This window comes from Sturnira hondurensis, unplaced genomic scaffold, assembly GCF_014824575.4.
Source record: "Sturnira hondurensis isolate 20B ecotype Veracruz unplaced genomic scaffold, ASM1482457v3 Scaffold0006413, whole genome shotgun sequence".
NCBI lineage: Eukaryota > Metazoa > Chordata > Mammalia > Chiroptera > Phyllostomidae > Sturnira > Sturnira hondurensis.
Window position 1 is genome coordinate 29,212,757 of NW_028079044.1, and position 22,905 is coordinate 29,235,661.

General features: G+C 33.0%; 1 protein-coding gene across 25 annotated transcripts in view; it reads left to right on the top strand.

The window, feature by feature from the left end:
• The window catches only part of RIMS2 (regulating synaptic membrane exocytosis 2), a 464,240-nt gene that overhangs the window by 311,451 nt on the left and 129,884 nt on the right, over positions 1–22,905 (top strand). For 4 of the 25 annotated variants that reach the window (XM_037048343.1, XM_037048346.1, XM_037048342.1 and 1 more), the window contains one exon: positions 19,337–19,437. The exons of 15 other annotated variants lie outside the window; for them this stretch is intronic. In XM_037048343.1, the coding sequence (XP_036904238.1) occupies positions 19,337–19,437 (101 nt within the window). Of the gene's footprint in view, positions 1–2,311; positions 2,345–19,336; positions 19,438–22,905 lie in introns of all 25 variants that reach the window. 6 more of the 25 variants (XM_037048344.1, XM_037048339.1, XM_037048358.1 and 3 more) reach the window with 4 other exon arrangements.

Sequence of the window (22,905 nt, forward strand, 5' to 3'; positions counted from 1 at the left end):
GGCACTTTCACTTAGTAGTGAGATCATTGCCAAATCTTTCATTTTCATCCTTTTGTGCGACATAAATTTTATATAGTTTTTGAAAATATTGAATTATTAGTGCTAATTATTACCATATTTCTCACAAGAGTGCATTGGTGAATGACTTGCCTAGTTGTAGCATGTACATTTTTAAAAAAATATTCTAACTAAGTACCCTGTAATAAAATGTCAAATTCTAGTATCACCAAGAAAAGATTTATTGTTTTTTTTCTTGTTTGACTTTTTATTTCACATGTTTTTATTGGGTCATATAGCATCTAGTAGAAAGAAAATTGACCTGGTAATCAGGAGACCTCTGTTCTATTTCTGGTTCTGCCACTGAACTTGTTTGTGACCTTGGGTAAGTCACTTGAACTCTCTGTGTCTCGCTTATTCGCTATAATAAATTGATAAAAGGGTTGAGAAGAATTTTGAATTTTTTTGAATTAATATAATGTAAACATTGCTTCAGTGCCATTATAAAATAATCCAAGGTACAGGAACGTATTAGGTAGAGTAACCTCATTTATTTATTGTTTTCTATAAAAATGTTTTCCTAGAGATGGAATATTTGTGAGCCACTATTTTATCCAATCTATACCAATTTTCTTTTAACGTGAGGAAACTATTTTAATAGTATAATAAATGTCTGTAGAAAACTTTTGCATAGAAGATATAATGCAAGGTATGATACAGAGTTCAGCTAACCTATGATATTTATGTATCTGTGATTTTTTTCTGTCTTTTCTTTGAGAAGTGGGTGGACTGAGGAGGGAAAAGAAAATATGGCATATGGCATATTAACATATAAGGGCATCTCAGGCAGACACTACTTTCCTACTGATAATTCTGTTAGCAAGTCTGGGTTGTACTATCATTATGACGAAATTTAGTGTCAAATTTTGAAAAGGTCAAAGATGTGCTTGTATAATAATCCAAAATGTGTTGTTAAGTTTCAAAATGTGTTCCTTTGGTAGTTCTCTGTAATTCATACTAGGATTTCTTTTTTCTAAGAAAGAAATTTTGGTCATGTTTGTCCTTTTTTCCTAGCAAAATGTTTTTATTTTTCTCACTATTCAGGAAAAGAGATAAGTTTGTTATAGGAAATAATGCTTTCAAGAGTTATAATTCCAATATATCAACAGTCTAAGTATAGAGTGATGTAGTTTCCTACAAATCATTTAAAAACTGTGATACAACTATTGCAGAAGTGAATGTGTTTTTATTCAAGAATTTTGTGGTACCTGATTCAAAGCTAAGTCGGTAATTAGATAGGAGATTTCTGGTTTTGTATTACATAGTTTATTGGTGTCAATTATACCAATACTAACTCTTGAGTATCTTTGGAATAAATTTATTTTGAGGCTGAAATTAGCATACATTTTCTGCTTTAAATTACTGTATAAAATGATTTTTGAACTGTTTTACTGGCAATGGGGAAATAGTGTTTCCGAAATGTGTGCCATATGTTACAGTAGATATTGGATCTGGAAGGGCAAATTTGAATGGAAACATCAATGATCTGTTACATGGTGTCTATAAGAACTTTCTTAATTAATAAGCATTATAAGGGAATTTGATCATAGAGAGTTTGCCTAAATTGAAAGTGAATTTGAGTTTTTAATATTTAAATAAGGCCATGTATTTCAGCTACTATTCTTATAATTTTATTAAGTATGTTACTTTTTATAATGTTGCTATGATAATATTTGCTGTACCGAAGTAATTTAGTGAAATATTGGCCCGATGGCCATACTTTATTTTCATGTGTTCACCGATCAATTTGGGAAATTTAGAAGGCATCAAATCTGTTGAAAATATTTTTACTGCTCTTTTTTGAAGATATTTTAATTAAATTTCATTTTATAAACAATAAAATTTTTAAATGCTTTTTTCATAGATCTTAAATAGAATCAGTAATGTCTTAAACAATATAGTCATATAAGTAACATGGTATTCATTAATGGTATCTTTCTCCAGCGTCAGAGTTCAGGACTGGCTGTCCACAAGTAATGATAAACTTCTGAATCCTTTTTCTTCCCCCACACTAACTTTATTTTTTCTGATTCTGCTAACCCATAGTAGCTTAACTAATTCACCATCAGTTCTCCTGTAGTTCTTTTTTTTTAATATGGTGTGTGTTTGATTATATCTCCCCTGCCATTATGCACAGGATTCTTTCTCAAAATGATTTGGGGCTCTTTCCTTCGGTGTCATTTTACCTTTTGAGTACACCCACTCACACCCATCTCCTTTGTCTATGTCTGTCCATTACACGATGTGGTCACAGAAGAAGTGGACTCCACAAGGAGAAGACATGCAGGTCTGTCTCTTCTATTGCTTTTCTTTGTTACTTTTCTTTATTTATCTAACTTGCCTTAGAAATTTTTTACTTTTTTATTTAATTTTTCATTCTCCTCTACTATAACAAGTGTTAAATCTTGCAGCCATTTTCATTTTAGGTAGTTGTGTAGTCAGCTTTTAGTGACAACTGCTCCAATTAGATGGATGAAAATAAAATGATTAATTTTTGTGTGATAGGTACATATATTCAATATATGTATTTTTCCATAGCTGGGTATAAATTATATATATAAAATCTAGCCATGGTCAACTAGATAATATTATTAATTAAACTTTGTTCTTCAACTTATTTTAGGCTTAAGTCTTATGTTCAACTTTTTTTACATAATAACAGAAATATTTTATTTGTATCATGAGTTCAGCAATGTGCTGGACTGTGAAAAATACTAAAAAAAAGTTATCAATATCAGTGAGGAGGAAAATATGTGGGTAATACGTTATGTTTGTGTGCCAATATGGATGACTCTGACAAAGGTAAAAGCCAAATAAAATGTTTCAACTAGGTGGCCAGAAAGGCATCCTGAAAAAAATAACACTTGAAACTTGAACATTCATTCAATGCTCACTTATTTAAGCACATGCCATACGATACTTTCCTAGGTACTGGAAATAACAGAACACAAAATAGCCCCCTATCCTGTGGGCTTTTCTAGTGTAGGTCTAACAATTAAACACAATAATTGTGTTTGTTGTAATAATTATTATAATAATTGTAATAATTATTACAGGTACTGTGATATATAAAAATGGAATGACAAAGTTTGATCATTTCTACCCAACAAGGATGTATATTAGTTTAAGACTTTATAGAAGAGATGACCCTTGAGTTGAATGTTGAGAACTAGATAGGTGTTGACCTTGTGTGTAGAGACCATTTCAGGCAGAAGAAACGATATAAGCAAAATGATTCAAACAAGTTCAGAAAAGTAGTCAGAGAGGGTTTTGAAGATGTGGGTTATTAAAGTATATAAAGTAGGGGAAGAACAAGATTCAGCAATTTGTTTCTAGAAAGATTAGAAGCTATATTTAAAAAATATACCTGAGCAATATAAGCAGAAAGATCATCTATGAGATATGGCATCAATCAATGAAGAGATAATAATGGGCTGAATTAAGGAATCAATTAAGGAATCAATCAATTAAGGTACACGAGAAGTTATTTAAAGATGTAGAATCTGTAAGGCTTGTTAGATATTATCAATGCAGGAAAAAGAGATAAAAATTTAAGGTGACTGAAATGTTTAGATAGATGATGGTACATTTTATCAACACAAGGAATATAAATTTTAGAAGAAAAGTAAAAAGTTTGGTAGTTACAAAATAGTCATGGGGGTGTGAAGTATAGCACAGGAAACTTATTCAATTATATTGCAATAACTATGGATGGTGCCAGGTGGGTACTGGAAATATCAAGGGAAACACTTTGTAAAGTTAATGATTGTATAACCACTGTGCTGTACACTGAAACACAAATATGAAATACTATTGGATGTGATTGTGATAGATAAATAAAAAATTAGATAAATAAAAAGATAGATAAATAAAAAATTAAATCAAAAGGTGTAGTTTGGGGATTAGTTTCCTGTGAAAATTTCAGATATAAATAGCTAGTAGATGGAATTGAATGTATAAGTCTGAACTCAGGAGAGAAGTTTGGACTAGAAACATTAAAAATTAGAGTATCAGCATTTAACTAATTCCACAGGAGTGAATGGAATTGCCAGAATTATTTGAAGAATAAGAAGAATGCCAAGGATCAAAATTCTGGGCTCATCATTTATTTACATTAAAAGAATGGATGAAATGACAAGAGCCAGAAAACTATACTGAAAAGAACCAGTCAAAGACAGTGAGATATCCAGAAAAGAACAGAATTGGGAAGTGTTTCGAGAAGGGTATACTCAACAGAGAAAAATTCCAGAGAAAGACAAATATGTTGTCAAATGATAAAACGAATTAATAATTATTTTTGCCTGATTGGTTTCAGTAAAGTTGTGGAGGCTAGAAATCACATTAAAGAGAAGGTAAGGGAGATCTAAAAGGAAAAAAAATGAAGGTGAGTGTGGAACAGGTTTCCTGATGGCCTGGGGATGGGACAGGAATTTCACCAGAGATGCATAGTGTAGAGACAGTTTAAGTGGGACTGTTTCAGTTGAACTGAAATTTGTGATGGCATTGATTCTCAAAGATTTGGATGTAAGGTTGGAAGTCTGTGGGCAGTTTTAGTAGTATGAAATAGATGTTGAGGATGTTCATTGTGGCTGGCAAGGAAAGTGATTAATTAACATGATATCCAAGATAGATTAGGGAAGATCTTTTCCAGGTTAATTCGTGTTGTCTTGTTAAGTATTGTTTAGATTCAGAGTTTTCCATTAACTGAGAGAGAAGGACTTCAATGAAAGAATTGGAATTTGTGGAGATATTGAAGGCAAATAGAAGCAAATGGGGAAGGTTATTTTCAGAGATTGATTTAACAATGTTTGGAATTCTCAGATGTTAGATGATTCCAAACAATATAAAGATGCAGGGTTTCGTTTGGGACGCGGGTTTCTGAGATGCAGCATGGTTACAGTTGGGGAAGTCAAGGGAAGCTGCAGAATTCAATACTAGGGTTTTTGTATACGTATTGAAGCCATGGAAGGCTTAAGGTTGATAGAAAACCAATGAAGAAAATCGCCTAGGAAGTAGGCAACAACAGGTAGGAAATATAATGATATGAACATAAAGGAGTAGATTTTATACGAAATTAGAAAAGTAAACATGTGGAAGCAGCAATGCACAGTCTTCTGTAGTATTTAAGGTATAGAATTTTGAGGATTTTCCCCTCAAAACATTTCTGAGGGAGGTAGTATTCTTGATGAAGGGTCAACTTTTCCTCCCACCTATGCGAGGAGATGAGCATCCTGGGATGATGCCGAGGACATACAAGGTTTAAGTAGAAGGAACAGGGGTTCAGAATCCTCGGTGGAAAAGATTAGGATGTCTGTCCCTAATTAACGTGGGAAGAATTAGAGAAAGAAGCTCTGATAGGCACATTGACAGTACAGATTGGAAATGTTTAAGAAAAAGGGGTAAATGCTAGGAAAGGGAGAAAAATAAGGAATCTAAACTAAGCTTGGGGTGAGTAAATTCAACAGGTTGAACAAAGGAATCTTCATGACATGCATGCACAAAAATACGAGGGAAGTAGTTGAGGGAGTTTGAAGATGGGAACAGGAGATGATAACAGAAGCAACCTTTTCTTAAGAGAAAAATAAGTGGTATCTAGGTCATAGATTAAATGGTTAAATTAACAGACGGAAAAGGACTGCATTTTTTCGAATAATAGGCTCTAAATTACTTCCCACTGTTAACTAAACATAATTTGAAACCTTTCTTAGTGTCAAGTTCAAAATTGCAGTTGTAGCTGCAGCTCCACCACACTGCCTTTTCTCCCAGCATGAGGAAGAGGAAGCTGAAGAGCGAGTTTTCTCCGTTCTAGTTGTGGACTTGTAATACTGTTAAATTGGGACTTGCTCTGGATTAACTACACTGAGTTTAGAACTCCACACACTCTCCCGAGCCTAGAGAAAAATGAAGACAAGTGCATTCTGTTTCAAAGGAAATAAGAGCAAGGAAGGAATGATAGAAGAGGTATTAAGAAGAGCTTACCAAAAAAGAGGGAACTAATTTTAGAAGAGACAGCAGTAAATTTTGTAACAAGCAAATTAGAATGGATTTCACTTGTTTGAAAGTTACATGTGTTAAGGCTTTTCAAAACTTTACTGGAGCATGTGACCAATAAAATGTAATATCTTTATTAAGCTATCACATCTCTAATGAATATGTAAGTTGGTATTTTTCTCTGTTAACACAACCTATTGATAATTCAATCCAAATATGATGGAAACGTAATTTGATCAGGCTAATCATTTCCCTGACATATTAAAGTGTATGTTTCTGTTTTATGCCACAATCTTAGGATCTTCATCTGTGTCAAGAGGTCCTAGTATAGTCACTACTCCCACTCGGAATTAATCCCGAGTGGGATTATAGCAACATAATCCCACAGGATGAATGGAGGAATAGTCGGCCACACATATTGAGGCAGATTTTTGCCCTTGTAAATCATAATCAAGTTTCTTTTGAGTAAGAAGTAATGAGCTTTATTACAGTTTACACTTTTTCTTCTTATTCTTACGAAATTTTATCTGACAATATTATTTTTTTAGATAATTATGCAAGCCTTAGAGACCATTTAAAAGAGAGCCAGTGACACAAGAGATTTTTAAAAAACTATTTGGTAAGTTTTAGAAAGCAGCATCTGCTCGTGTTTTTATATTCAAGTTTCAACTACACAAATTTTCAGAATTACTTTCATACCTGGTCTAAAGCATCTGACAATCTTAAATGCTTGTGTAATATCTAAGTTTTATTCATAAGAAGATCTCAAAAATAAGATATTCTGTCAGCAATATTTCTTCATAGTCCCTTATATACATTATTATTATATTATAATAGCAATTATTATACTATTATGTTCACTGATTATTACATTATTTTCATAGTTGGTGTGCTGCTACACCCAAGTTTTATAAAATTTGTCAAAAATTACTTTTTCAGACTGGTCCATTAATCTGCCAGGTATAAATGTTAATTTGACAAGCCTAACAATTTAAGTTCAATAGATTTCAAATGCAACTTAGTAAATATACAATGAGAAATAAGTAACACATACTTTGTGTTGTAATTATAACACTGTACAATTTGTTTTATTTTTTAAAGATTTTTACCAGTTTTTATGAGATATAATTGACATATAACATTGTATTAGTTTCAGGTGTACAATATACTGATTTGAATATGTATATGTGGTGAAATGATTACCATAATAAGTCTAGTAAACATCTTGTAAGTCTTAATAAAATTATTCACTTCCTGTTAGGGCAAGCTAAAGTAAATTTTTCAAAATAAGTAAAATTTTATTATTATTCTTAGCATAAACAGTTTTTCTTGTTTGTTTTATTTCTCTGATTAACCTGAATATTGACATTGACTTGTATTACTTCAAACTTGCACTTTAATTCTTACCAGATTTGCTAGGTATATGTGCCATATTTTGAGTGCTGTGTGCTTTTGCTTGACATTTTATTCTATTTGTGCTATATCCTAAAAGATAAAGAGAAATAACCTCATTTTAGGGGAAATTTAACATGTATACACAAATAAATGCCTATATAAACTGTTACTGAAATTTCCCAACATCTTTCAATTGTTGATTTATTATCAATCTTATCACTACACATTCTACCCATTTTATAGATGTTCTTAGAAAATACAAATCTCAGTTCATGAGAAGTGTCAACTCTGTGCTCAGTACTGTGCTAGATACCTTAGATGTTACAAGAGACATGGTACCCTAGAACAATATGTTATATGTGTTTCAGCTTAACATTTTAAATAATATTGTAATATTTCAACCAAAAAATCTCCAATGAAATATGTATATGTTCATATATACAAACATATTACATCTCATAGGAACGCTCCCATTGGTAAAGCTAAATACTTATTCGTAATTCTCTAAAGCTTATAAATACTCAAATATCAGAGAAGATAGTTAAGAAAAGTTCTTGGAACTTGAAACAGTAGCAATACCCAAACATGAAATAAATATTCTGTTGAGCATTTCTTCCTTTGTGTGTGGTGTGGAGGAAATTGGAAAGATTATTAGGAGTCAGTCAAGAGACCTCAATAGCCCAAGTCCTGCTGCTGAGCTGTGTGACTCTAGACATATAATTTAATGTCTTTGCGTTTATGTGTCTCATCTCTAACTTAAAGATTTGATTTATTTATTATTAGAAAGAAGGAAAAGAGAGTGTGTGAGAGATACATTGATTGATTGCCTCTCACCTGTGCCCCACTGGGGGCCTAGCCTGCAACCCAGGTGTATGACTAGGAATCAAACTGGCGACCTTGCAATTCACAGAATGGTACTGAATGAATCCACTAAGTCACACCAGCCAGGGCTAACTATCTCATCTTTAAAACGGGGATTTGGAATACATTATTTTTCAATTCTTTCTTTAAAATTTTTATTGTGGTTCAATTACAATTGTCCTCATGTTTCCTCGATTACTCATGCCCTACCTACCCCCCACCTTCCACATTAAATCCTCCCCACCTCTTTGTCCATGGATCCTGTATACATGTTCCTTGACTTGACACTTTCCCTTCTTTCCTCCATTATCTCCCTTCTTCCTCCCTCTGGATACTGTCAGTTTGTTCTGTATTTCCATGTCTCTGTTTCTATTTTGCCTGCTTGTTTGTTCTATTGATTAGGTTCCACTTATAGGTGAGATCTTGTGCTATTTGTCTTTCATCTCCTGGATTATTTCACTTAGCATAATACTCTCCAATTTCATCCATGCCATCACAAAGGGTAGGAGCTCTTTTCTTCCTGCTGCATAGTATTCCATTGTGTAAATGTACCACAGTTTTTTGATCCACTCATTTACTGATGGGCACTTAGTGATAAGAATTCAGTTTCATTGGAAGATGTGTCCTAAATTCAAGATGTTACTGCTAAATTCTCAAAATATTATTCACGCACTGTGAACACTAAAACATTAAGTATTATCTAGGCCTATTGTCCATCTTAACTCTCTTTCCTCAAATTTTCAGTGAATAGAGAAAATATTTGTTCCTGTAAGAAATGTTAGTCCCTGAAGCAGCATTAGAGCACAGACTCTGGAACTAGACTCCCTGGTCAGTGCCACCACATATTAGCTGTGAATTTCTATGGCGTAGGTTTCTTATCTATAAAAATGGTTACAGTAATACTACCTCAAAGGGTTATTGTAAGGATTAAATTACTTAATATTAATATATAATATGTAAAGCACCTAAAGACAGTGTCTGGTATATAGTAAGCACTATACAAGTGAAAGTATTATTTTATAAAATATATTAAAAAACAAATTTTTATTTTGGATCAGCTGTACTGAAATCCATGCATTTTGTTGTATAGGCATTCTTTCTATAGTATAGAACTAATTCTTTATGTTATATGCATTCCAAATATTTATAACAATTTGTGGCTACCAGTTTAGCAATAGCTGTCACACAAACCAGTGCATCTATACTTTTTTATAACTTGGAAAAATGAAAATAATATCTGTAAAGAACTTATTGCAAAATTTTGTCCAGACTAGATAATCAAAAAATGGGAGCTCTTAATTAATTACTACTAAAGCACTTATACCAAAAGATTATTTTAACTTGCAGATATTCTTATTTAGCTTTTAATTTATACTTATTTTTAGCAAAACCATGGGTTTTGCGATAGGGGTTTGAATTAAATTTAATATGTCAATATAATTTTAAACAATGAGTTCAGATAATCTACCCATCTCTAAGATTGTTTAAGCATAGAAAATAATTTTAATGGTAGAGTTGAACATTGGACTATACTTACAGCCAATTTAGTTAGTCACTTGTAGCATTATAAACAAGATACTACTTAATTCTAGATGCTTTTTAAAAAAATAATTATGCTTTCTTTGAAGAACAGTTGAACAAGTAATGTTTTATTTTCTATTGCTTTATAAGGAAGCTTGCTGGTGAGCATAAAGTATGAGATTCAAAGGTCTTTGTGATCTTAAGTGTTATTAATCTCTTCAAGTTTCAGTTCATTCATTGGTGAAAGGGAATCAATAATTTGTGTTTGTGTGTTTACTTTCTATCAAGAGGAAAATAAAACAAATGACCTACTAAGACAAAATGTTCTGTTTCAAGAGTAAGCAAATAAATGCCTAAAAAGGGAAACAAAAATCTGCGAGCTACCATTTTTCTCATATAGGACTGAAGTGGGCTTTTTTTTTTACTTTATTTTTACTGTTAACACTATTACAGATGTACCCATTTCCTCTCTCCACCCCTTTGCACACCTCTACCCAGCCCCTTCTTCTGCCCCCCACCAACCATCACCACACCGTTGTCTGTGTCTGTGGGTTATGTGTATATGTTCTTCAGCTAATCTCTACCCTTCTTTTATCCAGCCCCTCCCTCCCCTTTCTTTCATGTAGCCCCTCCCTCCTCCTTCCCCTCCGACAGGTGGTCAAAGTGATATTTTTAACATGTTATGATACAAAGTATTCATATTCAAAATTGAATATGTTATTATTCAAACTATTCAGATTCTTTCTCAAGACATTCTAGTACATACACAATAACCAGTGATAAATGCTAACACTGGTGTATAAACTTTAATGTTTATCATCCCATCTCTTTTTATAGGTTATGTGCATATGTATTTTATGATTAGTTTTTTAAATTATGATTTATAAACTATAGTACTATATCTACCATTTAATCTGTTTTATAGTTATTAACTGCAACATCTTTATATAATTTTCCTTTGCATGGGAATGCACATGCACACCATACTCATCATTTATCATGGATGCATAGTATTCCCTAGATATACCATATATTAAGTTAACTGATCTCCCATTGTTGGTCAATTAGTTTCTTTTCCCAGGCTTTTATGATTATCAAACAATGTTACCATGAGTGGACACTGATTTATCTTCACACATTGATTAATTTCTTTAGGAAAGATGCTGAGGAGCTGAATTTCAGGTTCAAAAATATGACCATTGTGAAGTCTTTTGATACAGAATACCAAATATGTTGTATTTTTAAGTAATTTACTTTTTATTATGTACATCTGGTACTTTGAAAAACAGGCACATAAATAACCATTAATTTTTGTCAATATCTAGTATATGACTGTGGACCTGAAAAATAATTTTTTCACAGTTACTAGATATTGAAAGATAATTAAAATATTCAGTAAAATCAAGGACAGTATTTTCTTTTTGAATGCACTGCCTTTGAAAATAAAGTTATAATATGACAAAATATTAGATTCATAGTTATTTAATGTCATTTCAACAATTCCTATTCTTATTCCTCTGACCATTGAAAGACATCAGTAACTTGTTTTTGTAGTCTATCCTACTGGATCTAGAATTTAAAAATAAATAGCCATGTTTTCTCCTGTGTAATTATCACCTTGAAATGAGCAAGTAGTGACATACACTGACTATACACTTTTCTTTATTGTATTTAATTTGGTGTATACATAAATGATAATTACATGAATTTGGCCCTTTTAACTTTGTTTGGAATATGTGATTTCTGTCAGTCTCATTATTGTTGCCTGGAATCTTACTTTGTTTTGTGCTTCTTCCACAATGTTTGTATTTTCTTCAAAAAAATTTGTTTACTAAGATTCAATAGGATAGTTATCAAATGTGATATTTTTCCTCTCAGTGGTTTGGCAAAAAATAGTTAATTTTTAAAATGTGTCTACTATATAAGTAATATACTTTTGTAACTTTAGTCAGAGAAATACTATAGATAATATTTTGTTTCATGTGTAGATTACATTTATTATATGTATATATTTTATGAAAATCAATTAGATTTCTTTTTTAAAATTTTTTATTTAACTCTTGTTCAAGTACAGTTTTCTGTCTTGTATTCCCAGCCCTGCCCCCCCCCCAGTGCTCCTCACCTCCCTCCCATTTCCACCCCCACCTTAGTTATTGTCCATGTGTCCTTTATACTTGTTCATGTGAGTCCTTCCCCTTTTCCCCTGTGATTCTCTACCCTCTCCCCTCTGGTCCCTGTTAGCCTGTTCTGTATTTCAGTGTCTTTGGTTACATTTTGCTTGCTTGTTTGTTTTGTTGTTTAGATTCCTGTTAAAGGTGATATCATATGGTATTTGTCTTTCACCTCCTGGCTTATTTCACTCAGCATAATGCTTTCCAGTTCCATCCATGATGTTGCAAAGGGTAGGGGAGCTCCTTCTTCCTTTCTGCAGCATAGAATTCCATTGTGTAAATGTACCATAGTTTTTTGATCCAGTCATTGACCGATGGGCATCTAGGTTGCTTCCAACTCTTGGCTATCGTAAATTATGCTGCTATGAACATTGGGGTGCATAGGTTCTTTTGGATTGGTGCTTCAGGGTTCTTAGGATATACTTCTAACAGTGGAATTGCTGGGTCAAAGGGCACATCCATTTTTATTTTTCTTAGAAAATTCCATACTGTTTTCCATAGTGGTTGCACCAGTCTGCGATCCCACCAACAGTGGACTTAGGGTCCCCTTTTCCCCACAACTTCTCCAGCACTTGTTGTTTGTTTCTTTGTTCATGGTAGCCATTCTGACTGATGTTAAGTGGTATCTCATTGTGGTTTTGATTTGCATCTCTCTGATAGCTAGCGATATCGAGCATCTTTTCATATGTCTCTGGATCCTCTGTATGTCCTCCTTGGCGAAGTGTCTGTTCAAGTCCTTTGCCCATTTTTTAATTGGGTTGCTCGTCTTCTTTGAGTGGAGTTGTGTGAGTTCTTTGTATATTTTGGAGATTAAACCTTTGTCTGAAGTGTCATTGGCAAATATGTTTTCCCAAACTGTTGCTTCTCTTTTTATCTTGATACTGTTTTCCTTAGCCATGCAGAAGCTTTTAATTTTGATGAGATCCCATTTGTGTATTCTTTCCTTTATGTCCCTTGCTCTAGGGGACGTATCAGTAAAAATATTGCTGTGTGGAATGTCAGATTTTCCTGCCAATGCTCTCCTCTAGGGCTTTAATGGTTTCCCGGCTTATATTTAAGTCTTTTATCCACCTTGAATTTATTTTGGTGTGTGGTGTAAATTGGTGCTCGAGTTTCATTTTTTTGCATGTAGCTGTCCAGTTCTCCCAACACCATTTGTTGAAGAGGCTATCTTTACTCCATTTCATGTTACTTCCCCCCTTTGTCGAATATTAATTGACTGTAGAGAGTTGGGTTTATTTCTGGGCTCTCTGTTCTATTCCATTGGTCTATGTGCCTGTTTTTATGCCAGTACCAGGCTGTTTTGATTACAGTGGCCTTGTAATACAGTTTGATATCAGGTATTGTGATCCCTCCTACTTTGTTCTTCTTTCTCAAAATTGCAGCTGCTATTCGGGGTCTTTCATGGTTCCATATAAATTTTTGAAGTGTTTGTTCTATGTCTGTGAAATATGCCATCGGCACTTTAATAGGTATTGCATTAAATCTGTAAATTGCTTTGGGTAGTATGGACATTTTGATGATGTTAATTCTTCCAATCCATGAACACGGTATATGTTTCCATTTATTTGTGTCTTCCTTGATTTCTTTCTTCAGTGTTGTATAGTTTTCTGCATACAGGTCTTTTACCTCCTTGGTTAGGTTTATTCCCAGATATTTTATTTTTCTTTTTGCTATATCAAATGGGATTTTTTCTTGATTTCTGTTTCTGCTGTTTCATTGTTGGTATACAAAAATGCCTTTGTGAAAATCAATTAGATTTCTTAAAGCTGCACTTTATGTTGTTATCAATTGTTTGGATAGTTCAATGGAAAAGTTTTTGTTGGAAATCCTCAATTATTTTTTTATTGATTGATTTCAAAAAAAGGAAAGGAGAGAAAGAGAAACATCAATTTGTTGTTCCACTTATTTATGCATTTGTTGGTTGATATCTCATACGTGCCCTGATCAGGGATGGAACCTGCAACCTTGGCATATGGGGACAACTCTCTAACCAAGAGAGCTACTTGACCAAGGTAGAAATTCTTCACTATTAATTAAAATTTAATATTGCACAAATGTCTTTAGTTCTTAAATTTAACTAGAAAACAAATTTAACACATACCCTTTAAAAGGTTAAAATTCATAATAAATCCACTTATTAAATGATAATGTTGAGTGATTATTCCACAAGTTATTGATGTATTATTTTAAAATATAATAATAACATAAATTTGTTTTCTAACCTCAGATTATTTAGAGACATTTCTTAGTTTTATGAAGGTATAAATAAAGGAAAAGGAATTGCAGATTATTTTCATTAGAAACCTTCATGATACAGTTTTTTATCCCAATTAAAGGAAGACTTCTTTAGGCTAAAGCCAAATTTTTGCATAGAGATAGAAAAGGAATAGGGTGAAGAGATGGGAGGATATTTAAAAATTATTAAATTAGCTACAAAAGTTTGGGGTACTAGTAATTGATATAGTTTCTGGCTTTCAATTGAGAGTAATAATCTTAGACTTCCATGATGACTGTAATTACAGTTTCACTCATATTTTTCTGAATTTGGGGGTTCTTTCTTAGAGCTTTGATATTAGGCTTAAGAGATTTTTCCCTTAAGATCCCTAGATTTGTGCATTTCATTTGAAACCACAAGGTAGATCACCAAATTGGCACTCCTGTCATCTCTGATCACTACTGTTCAGCTTCATTATGAATTACATTCCTGCCAAATCTGTGTCCCCTTTTCTAAGAAGTTTGGGGCATAAAGTTGCTTTGGGACCCCAAAAGTGTGTGTGCATGTGTGTGTTGGTAGAGAAAACTAAACTAACTCTGTGTGAAGTGTACTCAGAAATCTCCGAAGGTGTACTGGTAGTCTCTGTAGCACACACGGAAATAGTAAAACCTGAGCTACCACTGGCTTCTGGCTTGTTAATCTAGCCATTTCCTACTACATGTCTGGATACAAAATCCACCTATAACTTAAATTTTTTAACTTGATTGTTTTACCAACATTATACAGATGACTTTAACTTTCTGGACAGGTTAAGTAGGGTTTTTTAATTCAAAATAACCATTGATTGATTTAAGCTTATTGATTTAAGAACAAGTAAAACTGTTAAATGGCTTATGTAGAAATAAATAACTTACATAATATATGATATGATTTTAGAAAGCACATTAAACCAGTAGCAAAATATTGGATTTTTAAAATTAAATGACACATAACGTACCAGGAGTTTCCAATTTGAGAAAAACATTTTGAGATAGTTATAAATTTCATTCAGCACATCTGCATTTTACTTTTCCTTTTGTTCTATGCCTTAAAATATTTTGAGTAGATCAAACAAAACCTTGTAAATTTTAGGCCCTGGCTGGCGTAGCTCAGTGGATTGAGCGCGGGCCTGCGAACCAGAGGATCGCGGTTCGATTCCCAGTCAGGGCACATGCCTGGATTGCAGGCAGGTTCCGTGCAGGGCAACTCCCAGCAGGGGACCCACAAAAGGCAACCATACATTGATGTTTCTCTCTGCCTCCTTCCCCTCTAAAGATAAATAAATTAATAAAATCTTTTAAAAAAACTTTGTAAATTTTAAATGTTTTATTAGGAAGCCAATTAGACAATTTGAATATTATAGTTTAATACATTTAAATATATTATCTCCTCAATAAATAGAAACAAATATATGTAAACTTTTGTTGCAGATGTGTTTGTCTAAGACATGTGATTGTTCCATTAATCTCTTACTCACTTTTTATTATAATTTGAATTTTTTGATATTTGATTTTGAACATAAAATTAATTTTTAGCATGCTCAAATTACAAGATCAAATGAAACCATTAGTATGTCAACACATAAGAATATGAATTTTAGAAATTTATATTTAGAAATTTATATTTCTTTAAATATAAAGAAATTTATATTCAATATAATTTTATATAACTACATATAAATAAATTTATATTTATTCTTAGATAAATTTACTCTCTAAACCCATAAGCCAGTGTTTTCCACAATGTATTTTCAACATTGTTATAGCATTGATATTAACAGATAATAGGTGGGGGTTAAGTTTCTATGATGAAATCATTATTCTTTATTGTAGAATTTTCAGGACCTTTTATATACAGATTTGCTGTGTAAATCTGAAAGAGTCAACAAAAATCTGTCTTGTCAACAATTTCATTTATTTCCTTTTATGTAAGTACAGCATTGGACATCAGTGTGGAAAGTTTAGAAACTATGCATTTCTTTCTCCAACCAGAGAGTGAACAGCTCTTCTACCTGCAATGATTTCTGTAAATTGATTTTCATTCTTTAGGGAAAGAAAAAAGAAGACTGAATTTGGTTGAAACCAAACTAATGTCATTGAAAATATCATTTCTAGGTTATTTTCCTGAGAAAAAAGGACCAGTGAAGAAAAATTAACTTGCTAGTGAAAAATCTTTTTTATGATGGATACTTTATCAGTAGGATACTTTCTTTGGCAAGGTATTATTGTTTTTGGAGTGTTTTCTTTGGAAGTTGATAAAACACAGGAAAGGAATAGAATGGAAAACTTCATATGAGCCAAATCATTTTGGAGAGAGACATGTCGGGTTACTCTCCTAAGGATTAGCCTCATAGGAGAATTTTATGTTGTAAGTTAAAAATGTATATTTATCCACATTTGTTGCCTAGACATTCACTAAGGTGGTAGCTAGAGATTTCATTGGTTAAGGCTCTAACAAAGTGTTTCTCCAGTTAGGGACCATCTGTAGATGATGATTGAGTATGGAGTTGAGAGATGTGTTTGAGCCTGGAATTTAGTTGATAGTGTATTTAAAGCATCTTTATTTGCTTAAAGCAAATACAGGTTAATATACTTTTAGAACCAGCATCCCCCAATCTACCCAGGTATCTGTTGTAAATGATGTCCTGAAGGAAAATCATAAACTTGATTCTACAAAATCACTAGACCATTATTAAGGATAAGGGCTTTTTTTTTTTGTAAAACAACATTAAACAATATATTTTAACTAAGGAATCAGCAAGCTATGGCCCACAGACCAAATCCAGCCCACTGTCTGTTTTGTAAACAAGGTTTTGTTAGAGCGTAGCCGCATTCGTTCGCGCATTCGTTCGCGCATTCGTTCGCGCATTCGTTCGTTTCTGAATTGTCTGTATCCATAGCTACCTTTGTGTTACAATGGCAGAGTTTTGGCAGAAACCATAGGATCTGCAGAGCCAGGGATATTTGCTCTTGGGCCCTGCACAGAAAAAGTTAGCCAACTCCTGCCAGGTATGTCCCACAGTGCCTGTAATTGGGGAGAGTCCTATGTAGCCGTGTAAGAGATTTATTTCTGAAAATAGTCTAAATGTTAGAAAATACATATATATGTACAAATTTTGTGGATCTATATGTCTGTGTATGTGTATATGTACATATAATGTATTTCAACTCTTGTTGATTGGTGTTACTTGTATTTAAAATGCTATTTTCAAACTATGATATCAAAATGAAACTTTTTAAAAGAAACTTCTCAGATGCTCTGTTTAGCTCAAATTCTTTCTGTACACATATTTTTTGATGCCAGGATGGCTTTTTTGTTCCCTTGCTCTTAGATAAAATAAACATATTTACCTGAGATTACTTTTGACATACAAACAATTCCAAGCTTGTATTTTAATCAACTAATAGGTGTGATACTTAACTATATTTTACATTCATATCATGGAGACACTCACTTGATTTTGTGTGTCATTCAGTTGTTATGAACATGATATGCATATTCCCCATTTTATAATCTGAGACATAATCATAATCAACTAATCAAATTATTATTACCATGTTACTCTTAAAAGAACTGATTGCCTCACTATTGAGGCATTGATTTAAATTTGCTGTTATACTTAGTAGCCATACAATGTAAGGTCTTTATACATTATTTTATTCAAGATTTTCTTACTCCTTTTTGAAACATTCTCTTTCCTCTTTATATTATTTAATTGACTTCTACTAAAAATGTGTTACTATCAAGAATTATCAGATAAACCGATATACAATGAATGTTTTAGAATGAATATTAAAATACCTGCCTTTCAACAGGCATAATTTTATCCAGATACCTTTATGGCAGTTTTAAAGTTATGATCTTAAGCAAGGGGCATATATGAGTACATTTACATTCCTACCTACACTCAGTGCTTGTGCATTTAGATGACATTTATTATAGATACCCACTTGAGCTTACCAAACTATGATTATTTTTTCCAGTTTGAAGATTTATAGTGTACAATTGATATTTTGTTTTTTATTTATGAGAAATGAAATTTTCCTATAAAATGTATTTAAAAATTATAAGTAGCCCTGGCTGGTGTGGCTCAGTGGATTGAGTGCTAGCCTGTGCACCAAAGGGTCACTGGTTGGATTCCCAGTCAGGGCACATGCCTGGGTTGTGGGCCAGATCCTCAGTTGGGAGTACACAAGAGTCAACCACATATTGATGTTTCTCTCCCTCTTTTTCTCCCTCCCTCTCCTCTCTCTAAAAAGAAATCAATTTTTTTAAAAAAATCATAAATATACTTTTAAAGCACTTTTTGTGTTTGCTAAGTTTAGCTAACAAAATTCAGTTACTGTTCTAATCAAAGCCTTTAAAGACCCTCTTGATATCTATAATTGATATGTTTTGTAGTAGCACCTATTATAGAGAGCATTAATCCTAATTTTTAATAGGCTTACCATTTCATTTTATCACCTCCTTCCTTTCTTTTTTCTGAAATTACTTCGGTAATATACTGTGTACCTTCTGAGTAGTAGTAGTATTCTAAGTGTTTCTTTCTCGATCCCAGTTCTAGAAAGTTCAAGTTGAAAATATCTTGAAACTATATCCACATGTATGTTAGGGCAACCTGTTTTAATACATGGGCTAATTTTATTAAATAGTTTCTAAATGCAATTGTAAAATTGTATTTGAGACCAGTTGAACCCACAACTTTTCTTCAGTAAATAAATCAAGTCTTGGTGAGTTGCAAGACAGAGTTTTTACATCATTGTCAAATTTCTGTGTTGTCAAATACATACCCCTTGAACTACATGTACCAGAAAGTGTTTTATATCAGTGAAGATTTGTTGTCTTTTGTTAAATTGCATTTACATTTTATTCAGATTCAAATTATTTTGTAGTTAATAATCATGATTTTATTTGCCAAATTGCATACTTTAAATATATCAAGAAACTATACACTGAATTTGTAAGTATTGCCTTGAATGAAAGTAATATAACAGTCTAGCATTTCTTCTTTTATACAGATTATAAGTAGGGCTCACAAATAAGAACTGAACATTAATTTTATGGGTTTTTTTCTACTCGATAGGTGCTATGGATATAGAGGAGAGAAACCGCCAAATGAAAATTAACAAATACAAACAGGTAGCCGGATCAGATTCCAGACTGGAACAAGAGTACCATTCAAAGGCAAGACATTTTTCTTTTTAAAAGTGGTAAAATCAATCATAACAGACCGTTAGATTCTCAGCTGAATGCAGATTAGTCAGACATGAACATATAATGCAGTGGCCCCATGATAATATTAAATGCTCAAATTTATAATGCATTTGTTTACCAACTTTTAGGTATAGAATTTGCCTTATTTTTAAAAATCATTATATAGGAGGTTAAAGAAATGAAACTCATAAATGATCTGAAAAACAAATCTTTTAGAATTTTTCATTTTATGAAAACTATAAAGGCTCTAACACCCTCAGAATGTTTAAGCACTATTATCTTCTTATGGTTTTCCTACACATAGAATTTTTTTGACTTTGTAGTATTTTAACTGAATCTGGTATATAATGAAGTGTTAGCACAAGATACATACACATGAGGTATTATTGTACATAGTTCAAATGGTTTTTTTAGCAACAATCTTCTTAAACTACTCTTTGGGAATGAGTTGAGGTATGAGGTTTACCATGATAGGAGAAAAGTATTATTTCAATGTTCTTGCTCTTCATTGCCTTTAAATTTTCAAAACATTTTACTAACATGATATTATTCATGGCCAAAGTCATGAATAGACTGTGCTCCAATGTACCTATTTAAGATTTAATGAAAGAATGAAAATATCAAACCTTACTAATAACATTTAGTTATTATGCATTTTACCACTTAGTAATTTAATCATTGCAGTCGTGTAATATTTGTACTTCTATTTATCTGTATGTGTTAGAGAAAGGCAGTTTGGACTTTTATATGCTTAGGTATATTTGACCCTTATCTACCAAACCTTCTATTTCTCTCCATTATACTCATTCTGTGATAAAGTCAAGACTTAAGTAAAGGATAACTGGCTACATTGGATATGCATGGGTGACAAGTAGCCCAGATTTCTAGTTTCTCTGCCATATAACCTAGAGGAGGCCGAGATTCTTACGTCGGCATCATCTTCCAAACCACCAGTGTCTTCCCCAAACATACTGAGTCCTGACAGAGCGAGTATAGGATCGTTCATCACAAACTTATGGCATATTGAACATGGCACAGGCCCAAAGCCAAGAGAAGTAAATTTGAGACAAAGATAGCCTCACCTTTACTCACCAGGTTCTGCACTTCTTGAATTTTTCTCTAAAATTAAAATATGAATAACTTCAAATAGTTTTAGTCAATTTTATAGAAATGTTTTGTAACAATAGAATATTTTAGATCCCTCATTAGCCTTTTGATCTTGTTATCAGAAGTGATATCTGTGCATTCCCAGATCTGTTTTTGGTGTTTCTGCCTTGGGCTGTAGAGACAGACCTGATCTTATGTGGCCTCTGTTATGCTCTAATCACTCATTTATTCACTTTGTATGATCCAAAGACCAAGGCATGAGTCCTAATAAAATCGGATATTAAAACTTTGTTAACATGTCTTCAGATAACACAAATTCATTTTATTTGCTTATTTATAACCCACTATACTTCAGAAGGAATGTAGGTAATTTTAAAAAATACATAAGATACTCTCAATAGTAATATCAATGAAGAAATGAGTATCAAGGGAAAATGAAGTCAGGACAAAACAAGGTAAAGTTTGTGAGCAAAATTCATAGTATGGCATCCTGTACACCTGCTGTATGTGGGGCATTTACTTTGACCATGAGCTTCCTAACAAGCAGCTAAGGCAGAGGGTGAGATTGAGTTGGTTGTATGATTTATATAGTTCACACAATAAAAGAAGTTTCTCAGAAGCAGTAGCAACGATTCTCTAGTGAATATGTGACAGAAATTTCTTCCAGAATGAATGACAAAAGAATACTATGGGCATGACTCAAAATGTTTTTCAGAAAAACAAGTTTTGATTCCATTCTAATTCATATATAAATGAATGCTTGAGGCTTCAAACTTTTATAACTTTGACACCGATTACTTCAAGTTAGAAGAAATTTTAATCTTGGCAAAAGACTGACTATACTAAGCCATGTGATTTCCTAAACGTTCTCTCAGGCAGTGGTTTTCAAATTGTTTTCCAGTAGCATCAACATCACCTAAGGACTTTGGGAATGTAATTCTCTGGTCCCCTCTAGATCTACTTAAACAAAACTCTGGGCGAGGTATTTAAATAGTTGAACAGGCCTACCCCATAATTCTGATGTCCACTAAGGTTTAAGAACTACCACTCAAAGGTGAGCTGCTTGTAAAATGTACTTCTGGGTAACTGAATGAGTTGCCTTCTGCTATTAGGGTTTTAACTGGAAGCAGATGACTGGAAAATGCCAGTAATGTTTCCACAAAACTGTAACAAAAATATCTTATCTCATTCTATCACTTATAATTTTCTATGTTGTTATTTATCTCTCTATAATTAAGTAATATTGCCCATAAATTCTGCAGAACTCTTCAAATGTGGACCATAAACCCACACCATTTCATTTAACCCATAATCTAATAGACTGAGTTAGTGCTGGGGGGCCAGAGGGCAGCGTAGCAAAGGTCAGGAAGAGAGCTTGTCTCCATCCATCCTGCATGCCTGTGCCTAGGCAGTCGCCTCCTCGCCCAGGCTTTTGTCTTTTGAGGACCTGTTCACCAATTTCAAAGAGACAGTAGGAAGAAAGCAATCAAACTAATTTACATTAAAATGTGAATAACACAACACACAAAGAGTGTCATCTTTTAAGCCCTGTAAATTGAATTATAGGCCATATCAATACAAAAACAATTCAAACAGGTAAAGACAAAATATTTTTGGCAAGTAGATAACCACTGTTAACTAAGTTGTTTCCTTTATTAGAGCTCAGTGTATTCAACATTGAGAATATACATTCAATGCCAAACTTAAGTGCTTTAAATTGACTTTTAAGACAATTTAAAGGCAACGGGGACACCAGAAGAGTAGAGAGGAGACAGGTTGGGGCTCATTCAGAGCAGCCATTCACAAGCACGATGTTTGTAAGTCAGGAGAACTGTAAGACTCCAGTATCATCACAATGTGGCAGCAGCGCGTGAGCACAGCGTGGTAGATGAGAACACAGCTTGGGGTGAGGCAAACGGCACCTGGGTGACTTTGGAGAGGTTAACCCCTTACTCTCAGTTTATTTATGGAACAGGGCTTAGAGATCTATTTCATAGGGCGATGATTAGGGTGAAAGTAGTAGAATGCTCAATAAGTAGTGTATATAATACATTATTATTATTATTGTTTTATAATAACATCAGCAAATTGGCACCAGCAATAACTATGATTAGGTCAAAAAGAAATGGTAAAGAAATCATTAAGCTAATGAACAGGATTTCAGTGTAACTCAACGATTACTGAATGTTTCCTTTATTCTCAGAAAGATTCAAGTCACACAGATCTAAAAGGAAAAATCAAATTTAGGGGGGAAGAGTTTGTGAATCTTCAAGGGATATGAGGATTAAAAAAATAAAAGGATACTGGAACACAGTATGTATGAGAAATTAC